Below are 19,788 nucleotides of genomic sequence, written 5' to 3'. Positions count from 1 at the left end.
GCCTGGTCTAAAACCGGACTGAGAATCGTGCAACAGTTGTTTGGATTCTAAATAGTCGGTCAGTTGCTCCTGTACCACTTTCTCGAGAATTTTTTGCCGGCTTGGGGAGAAGGGAAATAGGCCGATAATTGCTGAACAATGATGGATCAGCATCAATCTTCTTAATAATTGGAATCAGCATAGCCTGCTTCCATACAGAGGGAAATAGGCCTGTGAGTAGAGAGGTATTCCAGATAGCAAGAAGTGGGCTGATAACCAGAGAGGCAAGGCTACTTAGAACCTGTGCTGGGGCCTGGTAAAGAGGAGATCCAGATTTGCACCGGTCTAATAAAGCATTGGTTAACTTTTTAAACTCGACGAAAGTCTCCTCCTGTGTGATTCTAGAGTCAGGCAGGAGCAACGGCCCGTCATGCTTGAAGGTGGATAAAATATTGATGATCTTATCATGAAAAAAGTCAGAGAGACCGTCACAAAGAGTTTCACTTGGAGCAATCAAAGTGGCCGAGGCAGGTGGATTAGAAAATTCCTTAATGATATTAAATAAGGTTTTAGCTGAATTTTCGGCGGTCTTAATTAGATGAGATTTGCAGGAATATATTGTAAATCCTAACTTGTGTAAGAGGTTGAATGTGGTTTGAGTGTCCTGCAGATATTTCAGTTTGCTGGAACTCTTGCTCAGCCAATCATCCAGATAAAGAAAGACATATATGCTTTCCCTTCTTAGATTTGCAGTTACTATAGCAAAGTATTTTGTGAATACGTATGGACTGTTATCCCGAACTGTAGGACTTTGAACTGATAGTGATGTCAACTTAGCACAAACCGGAGGTTTAGGCGATGTGCCGGATGGGTGGGGATATGAAAGTATGTGTCCTGCAGAGCTACTACAGTCATGAAGTCTCCTTCTTCTAGTTGTTGTATCACATCCTGAAGTGTCACCATGTGAAAGTGCTCTGATATGATGTAGTGAGTGGGCGTAAGTCCAGAATGGGAAAGAGCATTCCATTTTTATTGGGTATTAGAAAATATAGTGAGTATACTCCTTTTCCTTGATGTTTGTATGGGACATGTTCCATGGCTCCTTTTTGAAATAATGTTTTTACTTTTTTTCTTCAGCAGGTGTAGATGCTATGGCTTTAGGAAGTGTTTTCTTGGTAGGATATTTGGAGGTTATTTTTTGAGCTCCAGAACAATATCCCAGAGTGATGATGTCTAACACCCATTAGTCTAATGTCACTTCTGGCCACAACTGATTAAAGTGTTGTAGCCTTCCCCGACAGGTGATGTGTAGTCAAGTGGAATGGTTGGGGAGTCACTGTTTGGTGACAGAGGCTCCCTTTGTGAGTGTTTATCTACCTCATGATTTATAGCCACATCAGTAATAGCCTTTTAAATTACTGGTGGTATTGTGGTTGTTGGTAGCTTGGTGTGGCTGGTGTGGTACTCTGAGGTCCCTCTCCCTTGGTAGCGCCGAAAAGGTGGTGTCTTTTGCATTGTGGACAGCAAGGCTACCATTGACTAGGCTGTTTCTGTATAATTTCTTACCCTTTCCATTTGTGTAACAACCTCTGGGCCAAAAAGATGTTCATCATCAAAAGGAATGTTCAAAATGTCCTGTTGCACTTGTGGTTTGAACCGAGATATGCAAAGCCATACTTGTCTACGGAGCAGTACTGATGTATTAATGCCTCGTGCTGCGATGTGTGCACTATCGAACGCACATCAGATGGATGTGTTTGATTTCAGCCTCCCTTCTGCAACTATATCTTCCCCTTTTTACCTGTATTGTTCTGGGAGATGTTGTAGTAAGGCCTCCATGCCATCCCATGTGGCCTGTTATAGCGTGACAACAGGCCCACAGAATTGGCAATCCGCAAAAGATCGGCATATCCCATAGCAAACCTTTCCCTCGCTGCCACAGTGCATTTACTCTCCTTGTCGAGAGGTGGAGCTTCCCCAGTGCTTTGCAATACTGTTCTTTTAGGAGCTGAAGTGACAACTAGGGAGTCTGCAGTAGAGTGTCCACTGACATATATAGGGTCTGATGGAAGAGGGCTGTATTTGCGCTCTATCCTTGGTGTAAGCACTCTGGCTTGAACAAGATGTTTAAAAATGTATTTGGTTACATTTAAAATGGAACCTATCATCAGTAGAGATTATACCGTACCCTCTGTTTTTTAAAGTGTTTCTACCAAGAACTCAGTTTCCTCCTCTGTGGTCTGCTTGGGTATTATATAGTATTCCGCAGCCCTTTGTATGACACTGTGGTATAAGGAGTTGTCATCAAGTGGAGAAGCTTTTGTTGGGATTTGCGGCTCCATGTCTGTGTCTGGAAGAACCACATCAGTCATCCCATGGGTCTGGGCTGAGTTGGCTATCAGAATCTGAGTGATACGCCTCAAGCTCAGTGCTATCCCCGCTTTCCTCTTCCTGAGCAGGTGAGGGTGATTTTGTGTGTCAGTATAGATGTTGAGGTAAAGACATGGGGCCCTATGTTCAGTAGCCACTATTAGGTAGTGACTGTAGCACATCCAATTGTTGACCCTTTCGTTTGGATGACTGCCTATAGTGCTTTTCCTGCATGTACATGTGTAGGCCTTTAAAACCAGTGCCTTCTTCATCTTGTAAGACTTGTTTTTTGTGATGCCGTTACTTTCTTCTCTGGCAGTGTTGTTGTGGCTGAGGAAAGCACTTTTGTCTTTGTAGTGGTCAGAGCCAGGGTTTTCTTCGGCATCTAAAAGTGACCATGTTCCTTTTTTTCCCATCGGTGATGATGCTTGCTTGGATTCTGAATGATTCGACACAAAGCGTTTATTCGGATCAGAGTGCTTCTTTGGCAACGAAGCCTGGTGCGGGTGTTTAGTCTGTGCCGATAAGTGGCTCGACACCGACAGCTGTTTCAACAGCGATGTCAGCTTCCTCCTTGTCTGTATGCCTGGTTGCCCAGATTGGGATCGAGAACCTTCTCATGTCTCGGCTCCGAGGTACACCCGCGATGTTGGCAAGAGCTCGAGGGTTGTGGCGCACCATGGCGTGATTTTCTTCAAAACTCACTGCCCATGGTGTCGTCTTCATTTTGAGTCCCCACGCAGGCACCAGAGTCTGATGCGTAGATTGCTTAACCTGCATGTCCGATTCTTTCCCCTCCTGGACTCGTCAGAGGTGACCTTGTGCTGGCTTGCTATGGAGTACCCCTGAGCGGGTGTGATATTGACTTCCAACTCACCCTCGCTATGTGCTTCTTCTTGTGAGAACTCTAACTCACACCATGGAGATGTCAGCGGAGACAGTCTCTGATCGGGTCAGCTTCTGAGTTTACTAGTTTTTTAACGACTTACATGCAGCTTAGTCCTGCTCCTTGTGCTCTGCAATAGACAGGTTGCAGATGTCGTATAAGTCGGAGTAAGCGTACTTCGCCCACACTGAGGTCACTTTCTAAATAAGCTGTCCTTTTTTGCCTACCTATTACTCTGTATAGGAAGTTCTGAAGGGTATATAAGCACCATGGCAATATGACCATTTTTATTAGCGCAACTCTACCCATCAGGATGTAACAGAATTGCCTATACCTTCTATTGTTCTCCCTATATTATTATCTAAATAGGCTGTGTGTGTATGTGTTCATCCAATCCCCAGATATCTAACACCTTCCGGTACCCATTTGATGCTCACCTTAGGCATATCGATGTCTTGCGTCCCGACCAAGTTTCACATGGGGAATAGTTTAGATTTCCCAGGGTTAAGTTGAAGGCCCAACAGGTTTCCAAATTTCTCAAGTTCTGAGAGGAAAACTGGTACCGCTAAATCTGGTTGTAGAATGTATAGTGGTGTGTCGTCTGCGTACATTGAAACTACATGATTAGCGTCTCCTAATTGAATTCCTCATCGTCTCATTTTTCTCCCTTAGTGTAACTGCCAGGGGTGCCATTGTAATGGCAAATATAAGTGGGGATAAAGGACATCCCTGTTGGGTGCCTCTCGTTAATGTGAATCGCTCTGACAATTGGGATCCCAATCTCACTGTGGCCGCAGGGTTGGTATATAGAAATGTTATCCATTGTATGTATGTGCGTCACAGCCTCAGAATCACCCATACATAATCCCATTCAACTGAGTCGAATGCTGTTTGATATCTAATAATGCCAAAGCACAACATTCTCTTTATATACGTGGAGCATGCCACACGTATGCTAATGTGCGTAGGTTATGTGTGGTATTTCGTCTAGGAATAAAACCGGTTTGGTCAGGATGAATAAGTTGGGGCATATAGGGCAACATTCGGGCCATTAGAATCCCACTTAGTATCTTGGCATCTAAATTTAACAGGGATATCAGTATGTATGAGCTTGAGAGCTGTTTTTTTAAAAATCTGGTTAAAGGATCATAGATACCACCGCCTCCTGCATTGTCATTGATAGAACTCTCCTTGTTAGGGCTTCATTAACCCCTTCCATGCTGTGCTAATGACAGAGTGGTTCCGTCATTTCGCGCCTGTGCGGTGCCTTCTAATGGGCAGGCGGGGCCGTGACGGAACCACTCCGTCATTAGCACAGCCCACCTGTGGCTGGTGACGGAGTGGTTCCGTCACCAGCATGGCGGTGCCACGCCCCTCCCCCCACCCCCCCAAGCGCCGCGGCCGAATTACAGCCGCGGCCATGTGGTTAAAAACTTCCTGGAGGCGGTCCACTTTCAGCGGGGCAAATCACTGGTAATTCAACTGATTGGTTAGTATGAAAAGCAAAAACTACTTTTGGATTTGTACGAAGAACCACTATCTTTATGAAGTTGAAAGAAAGGTTCTTCTAAAGTTAATGACTGTAGCTCACCAACACGCCTTAATAAAGTGATAGCAACGAGTAAGGCAACCTTCCATGATGGAAATAGTAATCCACAATTGAGTAATGACTCAAAAGGTGGACCCATAAGCCTTGCGAGAACAATGTTAAGGTTCTATACCGGTGCAGGTGGTATGGGTAGTATTATTCTCTTAAGGGCTTACATAAAGGTTTTGATCACAGGAACTTCAACAGGGATAAATGTTGCTGTTTTTTAGATATGCAGCTGCTGCTGCAAGATGTAGTCGAATTGATGTGTAGCCTAAGCCAACTTGCTGCCGATGCAAAAGGTAAAAATTTATATTTTGTATAGATGCATCTAAGTGATCAATTGTGTTATTACAATATATAACAAACTATTTACACTTTGCTGCATAACATGCTGTAGTGGTAGGTTTTCTTGCCCCTTTAAGAACTGACATGCAATCTGGTGGTAGGTATAAGTATCCAAACTCTAATGACTTCACAAGCCAGATCACTAGATTGAGCTCCTTGGGTTTGGATGTCTGATTTCGCCAAGGGTCTGTGTGAGAAGGTAGGAAGTGAGGGGCAGCTTTTGGTGTGGAACCACTGACAGGTCTAGTAGTGTGGTGAACCATGGTTGACTATCCCACATGGTAGCAACTAGAATCAATGTAATGGAAGGAGAGGGCGAGGAGGCAAAGAATAAGCAAATATCCCTGACCAGTTCAAACATGGGGCCTTTGGATAAATTGTGTGGAAATCTGGATGCGAAGTTGAGCATTTTGAGTTCTCTGCTGTGGCAAAGAGATCTATCTGTGAAAACCCCCATTTCTGGAAGTATGGACGGAGAACCTGGGGATGTAGTTCCTATTTGTGTACTTGTTGCCGCATCCTCCTGAGGAGGTAGGCAAATTGGTTGTTGATGCCTGGAAGGTGTTCCGCCAGAAGATAAATTTTGTGATGTGTTGCCTAAATGGTCTGAGAAGTGTGACAACTGTAGAGAGGGTGTCCCCCCCTGGTTTTTAGGTTGAGCTGGAGAAAGCAATGCGAAGCATTTCGTCCAGCTCGACATCTAATGTTGCCCGCCTCCTGGGAATCGGAGACAGGGGTCGGCCACGCGCGGCGATTGGTGTCTGTAGACGCGCACATCCAGGCCGGCGCCGTGCACATCTCCTGCCTCAGATTCCCTGAGGTGTGCAAACACACACATACATGCACACACACACACACACACACACACACACACACGCACACACACATGCATGCACACACACACATGCATGCATGCACACACGCACACACGCAGGCAAGCACACACACGCAGACGCACACACGCAGGCACACACACAGGCACACACACACAGGCACACACCCCTCCCCCCCTTACCTCACCGGGCTCGCACCATCTGGAACACGCCGGGCTTCTCATGGGAGCCCCACAGAGCACTCGAGCTCCTCTGCCAGGCCAACACGACGCGGGGCTCTCCCCTTAGGCATGGGAGCCCCGCAGTGCTTTCCGCTCGTCTTCACCCGGGCCCCCTCCTGGGACCCGAGACTTCAGCTGCCACTTCGCTTTCGCTCCGGGGCTCGCTACTAAAAACGAAACTTAGGAATGGCGCACATGCGCAGGCAGCCCCCGCTCTCCGGCATAGAGACGGCTCAAGGCGCCAAGTGTCATTCTCAGAAGCGTCTCGGGAGGTGCGGGCTTGAATCGGTGGAACGAACAAATAAAGTAGCGCACTCAAAGAAATAGTGTGACATGTAAATAGTGCCGTTTCTCATATAATGTGCACTCCGGGGTATTTACGAAGTATTTTCATAGAAAAGAACATCGAGGCACAGGGAGATAATTATTTGTCCAGTTTTAGGAAAAGGCTCCGAAAAGGTTATTGTAGGTCGCAGCACTCGCCCCCTGCGTTTTTCTGGTCTAAAGTCTGATAATCGTTTGCATCCCACACAGAATGCCACATCTATTTTGCTTCAGGTAAAGGCTATAGTATGCTGCATGCAGAGGTGCAAGAATTGACCCATTGATTAACCTTCCTTGACTAATGAGATTGCTGGCTGTCTGTAAGGGTTTTGTGGAGTACAGCTCTGTTCATTCACCTGTAACAAAGCGATTTCACTTCACCTTTTGAATATGTTGTAAAAGGCATGTAACTGTATGAATACAATCTCCTCTAGAGAGGTGCATGCGTACGGCTGTAACCACAGTAAGACTGGCTAGTTTTTTATGCCTGACCCTTTCCCCTTACCTACTGCCACAAAACAAACATATACGTGTCTCATTACAATAAACGAAGTTTTAAACAACCTGGGGGGTTTGACTGGAATACTCCAGCCTTCTTGCAAATTCACCTCCGTCTAAATATTCCCTCAGACGAAGCCTGCGTATGTACTGCTCATCTGATTGGCCAGAGGAATCTAATTGCAACTGTGCTAGTCTAGGATTGGGTTGCCGTAGCCTCTCCACAGCTCACCATACAGGTACTTTGGAGCCACTAGTTTCAATCAGTTTGAACTAGAATGGATTTGAAGAGAGCTTTCCAGAGTGCGTTCTCCGCATGCTGTTGAATCCATCTTGCTTGGGCTCAGCTAGAAAGGAAGTGCTGTTTAGAACCTAACCTGGCAGGATACAAAGCCGGACGCAGTTTCTGTAAAAAGAGATGTCTGTCCCATGATACCCTTAGAGCGTCCCCTTGGGGCACGGCTGCGTAAAAACACGCGCTTTTAAGCTACATTTGAGAATTACCAGCGACATTACTTCACAAGCAGAAAATATAGGTTGGAATATCCCCCTGCAGTCCCGTCTCTGGTTCCATCCTCACCCTCACATCTCTTCACCCTCACACACCCTCTCACCCTCACCCACCCTCACTCACACACCCTCACTCACCCTCTCACCCTTACCCCCTCACACCCTCACCCCCTCACACACCATCACCCTCCACACACCCTCACCCCCCTACACCCTCACACCACCTCACCCTCACACCACCTCACCCTCACAACCCCCTCACCCCTCACTCACCCCTCACTCACCCCTCTCTCACCCCTCTCTCACCCTCACTCACCCCTCTCTCACCCCTCACTCACCCCTCACTCACCCCTCACTCACCCCTCACTCACCCCTCACTCACCCCTCACTCACCCCTCACTCACCCCTCACTCACCCCTCACTCACCCCTCACTCACCCCTCACTCACCCCTCACTCACCCTCACTCACCCTCACTCACCCTCACTCACCCTCACTCACCCTCACTCACCCTCACTCACCCTCACCCCCACACACCCTCACTCCCCTCACCCTCACACCCCCTCACACCCCCTCACACACCCTCACATTAACACACCCTCACACACCCTCACCCCTCCTCGCCCTCACACACCCTCACCCTCACACCCCCTCACTCACCCTCACACACACTCATACAACCTCACCAGCATAGCATAACAAAACAAAGCATAACAAAACACAGCATAGCATAACATAACAAAAAAAGCATAGGATAGCAAAACCTAGCATATCATAACAAAACAAAGCATATTATAGCAAAACAAAACCTAGCATAACAAAACATAGCATAGCAAAACACAACATAGCATAGCATAACAAAACACAACAAAACATAGCATAACAAAACATAGCATGGCAAAACAAAGCATAGCATAACAAAACAAAGCATAGGATAGCAAAACAAAACATAGCATAACATAACAAAACATAGCACAACATAACAAAACATAGCATAACAAAACACAACAAAACATAGCTTAACAAAACACAACAAAACATAGTATACCAAAACAAAACATATAATAGCATAGCAAAACATAGTATACCAAACACAACAAAACATAGCAAGGTATAACAAAACATAGCATTGCAAAACAAAGCATAGCATAATAAAACACAACAAAACATAGCATAGCATAACAAAACATAGCATAGCATAATAAAGCATAGCACAGCATAGCATAACAAAACATAGCATAGCATAACAAAACACAGCATAGCATAGCATAACAAATCAAAGCATAGGATAGCAAAACATAGCATAGCATAACAAAACAAAACATAGGATAGCAAAAATAAACATAGCATAGCATACAGCATCACTCCGCACCAGCACAGCATCACTCAGGAGCACCACAACATCACTATGCGCTATCACAGCATCACTGAAGGCCACAGCATCACTTGTTCCCCATCACAACATCACTCAGCGCCACCACAGCATCAATCTGTGCAACCATTCAACAACACCTGGTTCAAATATATTCTCTCAATGTTTCAAGCTTTATTACATTTGTAATAAAAAGATGTTAATATTTCACTTCTCTTCTTGGATTTTCGGCCCAATAAAATACACTGAACATAATCTTCACAAAAGTTATTTACAAAACTTTAAGCTATTGCCATTAAAAATGACAATAACTTTTATTTAAGTATTAATTATTGAAAACAAATAAAAGCCATTGTTATTTGTAATATCAATACATGTAAGTCACGTAAATACAACACATGTTGCCTTACAAATGCTATACGTGTCACATTTGCGAAAGTTATAATTATTGGCATTGTAAATTACACAGCTATTAATTTCGCTATTTTCAAAAACAAAACAAATAAAAAATGTGTCATTTACAATACCAATAGCTCAAACTTTCCTAATGCGAGACCTATTGCATTACAAATGCTTGTTGTACAAAGCCGTCATAGTCTTTGTCCAGACTCAGACAACTTTCCCTACCAGGTGAGGCTGAAAAGCTTTTAGTGCTAGGTAAACAGCTAGAAGCTCCAAGTAATTGTTTTGGAGACTTTTGTATTTGGCGTTCCATAAACGGCCAATTGTTAAATGCCGAAGATGGGCACCCCAACCTGTGAGATGCATCTGCTGTTAGTACGACTTGTGGAACTGGGTCAATGAAGGGCCGCCCTTTTGTGCATTCCACCACTGCACAGAGCGATTAGTGCGGCTGTCTACCAACACTAGATCTGTTAATTGACCCTGTGATTGATTACACGGACGTGCTAAGCATGCCTGTAGAGGACGCATGTGTAACCTTGCATGAGGCACCATTACAATGCATGATGCCAAAATCCCCAACAGTTGCATGAAAGTTTTGACTGTTAGGTATTGTTTTGAAACTGTGGTAATAAAGTTTGAAAATGTTGAATTCTGGCTGTACTGGGAGATGCTAGCACTGTATAAGTGTTCAACATTGCTCCCAGATATGGTTGCTGTTTTAAGGGTTGAAGATGAGACTTTTGTGCAGTGACTGTAAATCCCAATTAATGAAGGAGGTTTATGGTGGCTTGAGTGTATTGTAGACACCTTTGCTGTGCGTCATCCAGTTATGGAAAGACAAGAATTTGCGGTCTTAAATGAGCTGCTACTACTGCCAAACATTTTGTAAATACTCTGGGTGCAGTAGTCACTCCGAATGGGAGTACTATGAAGTGATAGTGATTTCCTGCTATCACAATTTTTAGATATTTACGATGTGCTGGGTCTATAGGAATATGGAAGTAAGCGTCCTTTAAGTCTAGTGGGGATATTAAGTCGCCTTGCTGTATAAGTGGAAGCATTTGTTAAAGGGTAACCACATGGACGTGCTCTGAAAGTAGGTATAGATTTAACATTCTGAGATTAGGAAGTAAAGTGAGTAAACCCCTGATCCTTGATGTTGTAATAGAACCGGTTCTATAGTTCCTTTTGTTAGAAGAGCTTGTATCTCTTGTTTGAGGAGCTGTTGGTGTTGTGGTGAGAGTTTGTGAATGTGAGGTGGAATATTGGGAGGGTTGCTGGTAAGCTCCAGGCAATAACCATGTTGGATAATATCCAAAAACAATTTGTCTGATGTTATTGATTGCCAAATAGGAAGAAAGCATTATAATCTTTCTCCGACAGGTGATGAATGGGTGGAGGGGAGTACTAGCAAGTCACTGCTTGTTAGTGGACTGGGAGGTGCGTGGTGGTGTACCTCTACTTCTTCCCTTAAAATTGTTCTCTCTATAATCACCCTGGTAAAATCCTCTAGAGGGGGAAGATTGTGTTTTGTATGAAGATGCGGCTGCATCTGTGGTGTTAGTTTAGAGTCCCCTCTGAAAAAGGAGCGATAAAAAGGAACCTCTGGCAGAAGAAGATTGAAGTGTTCCCATAGATTTTGCTACTTCGGTATTTCAAGGGATTGGTCTATTTGAGGCTCAAAGAGGTGTTCTTTATCAAAGGGTGCATTAAGAATGGTTTGCTGAACTTCTGGTTTGAAACCAGAAATTCTGAGCCAGGCATGTCTTCTTAGCAGAATGCTAGTGTTGATTCCCCTAGCTTCAGTATCCTCAGCATCTAATGCACACCTGATAGAGGAATTAGAAATAAGTTTCACCTCCGGCTCTATTTCCTGCCCCCTTTTTTTGTGTTCCTCTGGGAGATATTGCAATAATTACTTAATTTCATCCCAGTGATCTTTCGCATCTGGACAAAACACCTTGCGTATTAGCTACACACCAATGGTTGGCTGATTAAGCAGCTACTCTTTTCACTGATGCATCTATTAGTTTGGAATCTTTATCTGGAGGTGGTGCCTCTCCTGAGGTTTGTCAATTTGCCCTCTTACGGGCATTAGAGACCACCAAGGAATCCAAAGTGAACTGACCCAAAATAAAAACCAGGTTGGATGGTGGGGGTTAATATACATGTTCCAACTGGGTCTTTAAAAATATCATCAGTATGCCTCATCAGAACTTTTAACATAGTCAACATTTGTGTTGTTTTGTGTGTGTTTCCTAAGGTTTTTGAATAGGAAATCATCTTCTGGTGCTTCCTTGTGTAAAGGTACACCGTGATAATTGTCTGCTCTAGCAATTAATTTGTGATATGCAGTATTATCATCAGGAGGGGAAGGTTTTGTTGGGTATAGATCAGGGTCTGTATCTAGTAGCAGGTCTATAGTATAGTCATCCCATGGATCAGGTGGTGGCTGATTATAATTATCGTCATACTCTCCTAAATCAGGATTTGTGTTAGGAGAACCTGATGGTGTAATGTGTAGAGGATCTATATCTGGTATAATGGGAATTGGTGAAGAAGGTGGAGGGGTTTGTGGAATGTTAATAGGGCTGGTAGCCATGTCCAGTTTTTCCTTCAGAGGGATTCTGTATTCAGTGTATGCCTTCCTTTTTGGAGGAATTACTGGTTTAGCGGTTATGCGTCCAGTATCGGGATTTATGTTAATCTTCTTCTGTTTGGGATCCAGTTTTCTTTCATTTTTTCTAAAATCTGCTCTTGTAGTGTTAAGGCAGCCTATTTTTGTTTTGCACCAACATTTTCGGTAGTGAGCTGGTTTTGTCCTTTTTCCCTTTCAATCTGGAATGTTTCGGAACCGAATGGGTATTGTCTCAGCTCAGGTCCGAGCCGGAACGCTTGATTGTCTGTTTCAGTGACGAGCCCGAGGGCAGGGCACTGGAAACAGTCTCTCGGCGCCAACCATGGCCAACAGGCAGTAGTAGCCCAGACACCTTTTGTTTGGTGGAATAAAGTCTGGGGTCAAAGGGGCTTTATTACTCACGGCACTCTGTCCCTAAGGAACTTCTTCAGACTACAACTCAATCTCCACTTCCGAGTCCAATTCTTGAATAGAGAAGGCCTCCTGCTCTTCCGGTGCCTACGCCTTCATTTATGACTGTTTGGTATCTTTTCTGAAGATATCCGGGATGTGTTCAATGCTCCGCAGCTGCATGTCCCTTCATCAAGCCCGATGGTCCCACCAAGTCTTTTACGATCGGAGCATTCGACAAGTGTTGAAATCTCCTTCCTTGTACTCCAGTGAGAGGCACAAGTTGCAGACTTTATGCAGGTCGGTGTGCGGATACTTGGAATGGCACCAAGGACAAAAATAGAAACAGAGTCCCTTCCATCTACAGAGGACTGGACAATAAGTAACAGAGTGTAAGTCTACAGACACGGCTAGGCCCGAAGGCCGCCAACGATGTCTTCGATACCAGACAGAGCTTTCCCATATTTTTGACACACAGAGAATGGTTAAACACACACGAAACAATACAGACGAGGGTAAAGCAGGTTGCGCACCGAGGGGATCCCAAAGAACAGTTGACCCAGAGCGCTGCAAACCACGTCCGAACCTGATGGCGGAAAGAAAACAATCTAACAATGGAGTCGATGCCCAAGCACATTATCACCGAAAGGAGGAGTCACCTTACCTAGTGACTGGAAAAGACTTCTTCAAAGAAAAGCAACTTGCAAACATCCAGACACAACACTAGATGGCAGGAGTATGTAAAGCATGTGTATCTACAGCACACATGCTTTGAACATTGTGTTCTTAAGACCGATTGCCAAATATGTGAAATAAACATTGCTTGAGATTCAGACGGTCTTAAGCAGTCACATTTTCCTGGATTTAGGCAAACGTTTTTCTTATTTTCCCCACTGCTTTCCCCTAAAATTATGATTTTGCTTAATTGAACAATAATTCCCACTTAAACGCAGCAATAAATGGCAGTATACAAGCACCATGGTTGACAAAAATAGACCTTAGCTGATCACTCCATCTCTTTAATGCAGTGTTCACCTAATACCCTTTTCAAAAATATTTTTGAATACTGTACTGAAAATACAAATAAATCAAGCATCAGTGAAAGATGTGATGCTAGTCAATCTTCAGAAAAAGTTATTTGTCATATTTCATATTCTAAATGCAAAGCACATCATGAGTGCAATAAAAATTAAATTGTATTAAACTGTACACAATTGTCGAAAGTATCCCAGCCGGTATTTCATAGGCACCAAATGCATGCCAAAACATTAATCATGCAAGAGAAAACGAGGAGTGGATTTCAAATAAAAGTAACTAGCATGGTCTTACCTTTTTAACAGGTGATATAGGAGTGACCTGTCCAGTGGGCACTGATGGTGCTGAAACCACAACAGGAGATAGCAGTGCACTGGTGTTATTTGTGGTGCTACTCACAGGTGCCAATGGTTTGATTTTATCTAAAAATAAAATTCAAATTAAATGTTACAGATAAATACATAAATCTTGTTGTTTTTCCAGACTTTCTTAAAGTGGTTGTATTGCCAGGTCAAACTAATCTATGGCTCCATTAATTTGTTAACTGTACTCAATTCTCTTAGCACGAGCGCTGATTAATGTAACTCTTGTCCTGTGTAAGACGAAGACCCCATAAAGACAGATCATGTAACACCTGTCTCCACTACACATTTCTAAACTGTATTTCCTTCAATGAGATGCAGTATTAACATGCCAATAGCTTCCTACAACTTGCCCGTGTTACGGTAAAAGGAATCCTTAAGCTCCATTTGAACCAGAATTATCGGAGGTGAAGAGTAGAAGGGTGTGGCAATTAGCTGTCCTGGCATCTGATAAGAGAGGCTATGATGAGGTATTTACAACGTGTCAAGTTAATATTCCAAAGGGAAGTGTGGAACTAACATTTCTTAATTCACATAACTAGCTTTCTCTAAAAAAAAAAAAAAAAAAAAAGAAGGATTCCATAAGTCTTTCAATTTCTCGGATTTAATTGTGTAGGACTAACCAGTTTCCGTTTCAGATTCAGAATCTTCCTCCTCTTCCTCTTCACTAGAACAACTGGATTCATCTTTCTTTCCTTCCTCTTCATCATCAGCCTTTTCTTGCTCATGGGAGTCAATACTGGGTGTATTCTTTTCTTGTTCAATTATTAGGGCCTCTTTACTAGAGCAGAAAAAATGCAAGGTGAAAGATTAGCATTCAAAATTTAGCACAATTCCACATGAGACTTAACTGGCAACTGGTGACATTTGAGAAATTTTAATTAATGAGTTACCTACTTCTTTAATGGCTTTTGTGGCTGATTATTTTCCACGGTTGAAGATTCAATTAAAGGTGATTTCTTTTCCCGTTTTTCTGCAAGAAGCTTAAAAAACAAATCGAAATGTGGTCAATTATTGTATTGGTATATTGATTCCACCATAACAGTTTAAAGGATCATTGATATATTAAAAAATGCATGGACAATTTCAATGGGCACGCTCCTCTAAAATACTTACGTTTCGAATGACCAGTTAGTTATAAATTACAAGAAGATGAAAATCACATGCATGTGTGCCACACTGACAAGCTGCATTGGGTAAAAGGTCAACAAAAGATAAAATATACGAAACAGAATATGCTTCACACAACTATGGCTCAACTAGCTGAAAATTGGGGGACTTTGGTAAAGGAGTACCACAACCTCTAAGAAAGTAAGGAACGAGCCTTTGACTAGGAGGAGCACAAGGACTACTGCCGACCTAAGATTGAACCATGTAACCCATGACCAGATCTTGCTTGCGTTGCAGGTAAGCAAATTAGCCATTTTACCTGGAAGAAACATACATGCAGAGCAGAACTTAAGATCAATAAGATGACCTGAGTTTCAACAAACGGGCAGTACTTTAAAAAGTAATTGAATGTATTGTATAACACTGTGAGGATCCCTGGCTTTCAAACTTCTAGAACTCAGCAAATTACCAAGCAAATGAGGTGGATACAAAAAAAATTGTATAAATACAATACATTAATACTGACACAGTTGCCTGCTTGAAACAGTCCGTGCTGCACTGCAATATGCAATCACTTAAAAACATTCAATAAGAAACAAAATAGAGATTGTGGCTCATACGAAGCTGAGCCATCATTGGATGTGCTATCTTACTTTGGAAAACAGGATAAGGTGCACAAATGCAACAGATTATTGCACCGATGCCGCTAAGGCAATAAAAGAGGAAGCATCAGAATCATCAAAACACCAAAATCTCAAATTCAAAAAATTTTCCTCTGTAGAAAGGAAAAAGATGATAGTTTATGAGTAAGAAGCCTTCGTATGCATCATAACACAAGCTGGTTGATAGGCTACAATTAAATACAGAATCAAAGAATACTTTAAATGTGTCTACAGGGCATAATTGTGGGACCACACATAAAGACATGGTGTTGATTGAAGCACATGTAATGTTTGTTTAGATCAATTCTAGGGGATGCGCATTCAGCCACCTTTAAAAAAAATACAACAGCGGCTTCCCCAGCAGGAATCAGTAAGGCTGTTATAGTGTCTTGTAAATAAAAGAACCCTGGAACTCTTTTGGTTCCCACTGAATGCCTCAGGCCTGTATCGTAAGCATTGGAGAAATGACTTAAAGGCAGGTTTAGAATGTGGAGTTCGGACTTTCACGGAGTGGAATAAAGACATGTAAAACTACTCTCCGTGTGTGGCGTGGTTATTGGCGAGTACCTGGGCTGGCAGGACACTACAACAACTGCAGATGAGATAGGGGATATGAAGCACAAACACTAAAAGTGCTCTTTCAGAGAGTTTGCTGTGGCCCAGCAATCTGCTCATGTGTGCGACGTGTGCATTCACTATATGGAGTAAGAACGATAAAGGCGGATGAAACAAAGTTATAGCAGCGGCGTGGTGTGGCCACTAGCGGAGATGGCCGCTTGATCCAGGAGCCCAATGCGAGGACAGGGCCTGGAAGGTGGTTGTGGTGTCTCTCATCACACGGAGACTACTCCAACTTGTTCCCTTCGCCTCTTCTGCCGAATGCAACTCCCACCACCAGCACTGCAACGGTGACGGACTGAGCTGAGCTGAGCCTGCGGACCTACTATCCTACTATCCTGGTCCCGCAGGGCCTACGTCGTGGGGCTCCACAGCGCTTTACAGCTTCAAGCGAAGCCTGGCTGGGCCACTCGTCAGCAGCTCGCTTCGCTGGCAATTACCGACGCCAACCGCTTCTCCACTGGAAGCAGTGGGAGCCTGAATCACCGCTGCACCCCCACCGCACCTGCCATAACCTCTGCATAAGGAGCTGCAGCCCACAGCACCAAAAGAGGCCTGACCAGGGCCCGTCAGCACTTCAGGACGGCATCAGCTTTCACCAACAGAGCGGAGGGGGCCTGAATGAAACTACACCCCCACCGTGTCTGTCACGCACATTACACATAGGGCACTGCGGAAGGGTCCCGACACACCGCCTGGGACTCTCCGGCCCTGATGATTATGCCGGCAGCACTGGGCGCACCCTGAGCGGGCGGTTTGCAGGGTACTGCAACCTGCTAGCGTACCACATACTTCTGTCCCCACGTTACTGACCACCAGAGCCCATCAGTGGACGCTGCCCTCATCCAACATACCTACTCGAGGAACAGCTCCCCTGCCAGCTGGACCTCACAACAAGCCAGGCCTCTGCCAGTAAATTCCATGATGCTCCAGAAAACCATGTGGCCGGTAGTAAGTGACCCACGGGGTGCGGCACGACAAGGGGTGCCCCGCCAGGACGGTGCTACTGTGCCCCACCCCGACCCCTACCTACTTCCTCTGCTGAGATCCAGGATCAGAGTTCCGGCTACCCCATGATATTGCAGACCCACCACCATTGGGTGGTCCAACAAGAACAGTTATCTGCAGACGTGGTGGCCTCTCTGCCGCAGAACGTGTGAAGACACCACATAATCTTAAGCCAGGTACCCACTGGAGGCAGCCAGAGCTTGTGAGTATCGACCCCCCCCTGCATGACATAGGACGCAGCCCGAGCGGAGAGGCTACCGGGAGGTTCTTTGCGCACATAGGCGAGAGATCACAGAGACCGTGAACTGTTGGGCCTGGGACTAGACCGATGCCTCTTCGTCCTCCCCCTACAACAGATTCTGCATCATTAGCGCCAGGGCATCTGCCAACTCCCTGAACAGTCTGCGCAAGGTCACCATCGAATCCTTGGGGGTTCTTGTACAGGTAAAGCTTCACCCCCGGAGACCTAACCAGGGACCCTGCCATCACCAGCCCCCTGACCCATCAGGGAGAGCCCACCAACTGCAGCACAGAGTCATGGGAGGTCTCCTGAGAAGACCACGGTAAAACCTGCTTGACAGCTGCTGAGGCCCTCAACATGCCTTGCTCTACGCCTGCCACCCCCGGGCACGTCTGTCTACACCGGAAACACCTCGATCAGAAGCCGCCAGCGACCCAGACACCACCATGGAGTGTATATTATAGGAGATCACTGCTGTGGGCCGACGTCTGGAGGGCATGGACACAATCATTTCCGCTTTGACGTCTGAATCAGAATCCATCCGGTCGGACATCGCAAGCTTCCAGAGCAGGGTGGACGGTCTATCCCTACGAGTTTCTGTGCTGGAGGACCGCATCCATACCAGAGCAAGACCAGGAATGCCTACATCCGCACCGCGTGCCCTTCAACCCCTGTGTTTCCTTTCCTGGAACGTACCTGCAGGCCAAAATAGCGGCTGTGGCCCTCCTACTGGAGACACCTTTACGATCTAGGTGCCAAAACCCTGCGTCGCGACTGGGTGGGCAAAGTAATACATAGCAGCACCTCAACGCCCTCCACTGCCGCAAACAGTCCACAGCGAACATGTGGAGTAGCGATACGCATCTGCAAATCGTTGCCCATTACGGTGGTGAAGACTCGGATGGCAGATACACGTATGCAAAGCTAAGGGTGGGAGATAGGTCTCTATCTATGGGTTCGGTATAAGCACCAATTGGGGCCAAACGTGCCTTCATTCTCCAGTTAAATCGCCTCCTTGTGGAGATCAGCGCATCCAAATACATCATCGCCGGGGACTGGAACATTGCTACCAATGCAGTTCTCGACAGGATAGGCCCCCTAGATAAGAGAAACTATGCAGATAGAGCCTTGCTGAGGGATATCACCTCCGACCACAGCCTCATTGATCATTGGCGTCTTTGCCACCTGGAGTATACCTTCCTGTCCTCAGTACATGGCACACAATCCTGGCTAGACTGCTTCCTCATCGCCTACCCAGCAGTGGCACTTGTTGGGGAATCCCATATGCTAGACGCAGCCTTATCCAACCATTGGTCCTACTGTGCTTAGATGTGGGCTTGGCCTCCCCGGGCCATAAACCATGGCGCCTGAACATAAAAAGATATTGCTCCCTCCCCCAGGGTAAGGCTCAAGTCTGTGCCCACATGACGGATAATCAGGCACCACAGGAGGCTCTGGGCGTCAGAGAAGGCAACCCTACGCGGCCAACTAATAAGAGACGTCGCCGTGGCCAACATGCAAGCTTGTCTATGTAGTGCAGATTTGGAGACACAGATCACCACCCTCAAGCATCTCTACTTCTCAGACCCCACTGTGCCCAATCGCCACCTGGAGCAGGCCTGTATGGCCCTCAACAGCCTTCATACCTCTAAGGGAAAGTATGCCCTCCAGCTCCTAAAAAGGGAGGCACTATGAACAGGAAGAGAAGGCAGGCCGCCCGCTAGCAGCCCAGCTCCGTCAGCGGGAGGCTACCATGGCCATACCGCCTATCAGGTTGACGAGCGGGGAGATACTCACCCAATCCCAGGCCATTGCTAATTAGTTTGCGTCGTTCTACAGCACACTCCACACACTGAAGAAACAGGCGGGGGAAGATCTGATTACCGCATTCCTTGAGAAAGTCAGTAAGGAGGAGATTGCGGCGGCCATCTCCCAGTTACCCTATCACAAAGCCATAGGACAGTATGGCTTCACGGCTGAATTCCATCATTGGACAGGGGAGGTGGTGATTGTGAGGTACTGGGTTTTTAAGAACCGGCACAGAACCGGTAACCCAGCGGTGTCAGGGTACACCCAGAGACCTCGGGTTCTTCCTGATCCAGACCACAGAAACTCAGAGTCTTCTAGGTGAAGTCAAAGATCGATTTATTGGCTGCAACCAAGGTAACAAGTGTCCTAGAAGTACAACACACGATGAAGTATATTCTCAGGAGACTGCTCGATTTTACAAAGTCAGGCTTCTCTCTTTATACAGAATATTCAGCTTCAGGCAAACATTCTTCGAATTTGTAGTATGTCATTTACAGTTATTGGTTACAAAGGAAAAGCAGAGTCATGATGACATGTACATATTTCACGTCGTGCTGCCCACAACAAATCACCCGGCAAGGCC

General features: G+C 45.4%; 1 protein-coding gene across 8 annotated transcripts in view; it reads right to left on the bottom strand.

Annotated features, from left to right (window-relative positions):
* Window positions 1-19,788, bottom strand: part of PPP1R12A (protein phosphatase 1 regulatory subunit 12A) — a 1,571,083-nt gene that overhangs the window by 941,857 nt on the left and 609,438 nt on the right. For all 8 annotated transcript variants that reach the window (XR_013606928.1, XM_078674242.1, XM_078674241.1 and 5 more), the window contains exons 7-9: window positions 14,655-14,740; window positions 14,381-14,538; window positions 13,690-13,817 (exon numbers count right to left, since the gene is read on the bottom strand). Coding sequence is in view for 7 of the 8 variants with exons in the window: in XM_078674242.1 (XP_078530368.1) it covers window positions 13,690-13,817; window positions 14,381-14,538; window positions 14,655-14,740 (372 nt within the window). In the remaining variant the exon portion in view is untranslated. The remainder of the gene's footprint in view (window positions 1-13,689; window positions 13,818-14,380; window positions 14,539-14,654; window positions 14,741-19,788) is intronic.

Source organism: Lissotriton helveticus, chromosome 1_1 (assembly GCF_964261635.1).
Source record: "Lissotriton helveticus chromosome 1_1, aLisHel1.1, whole genome shotgun sequence".
NCBI classification, from domain to species: Eukaryota; Metazoa; Chordata; class Amphibia; order Caudata; family Salamandridae; genus Lissotriton; species Lissotriton helveticus.
The sequence above is the reverse complement of the archived record's forward strand: the minus strand, read 5'-3'. Positions and strand labels throughout refer to the sequence as shown.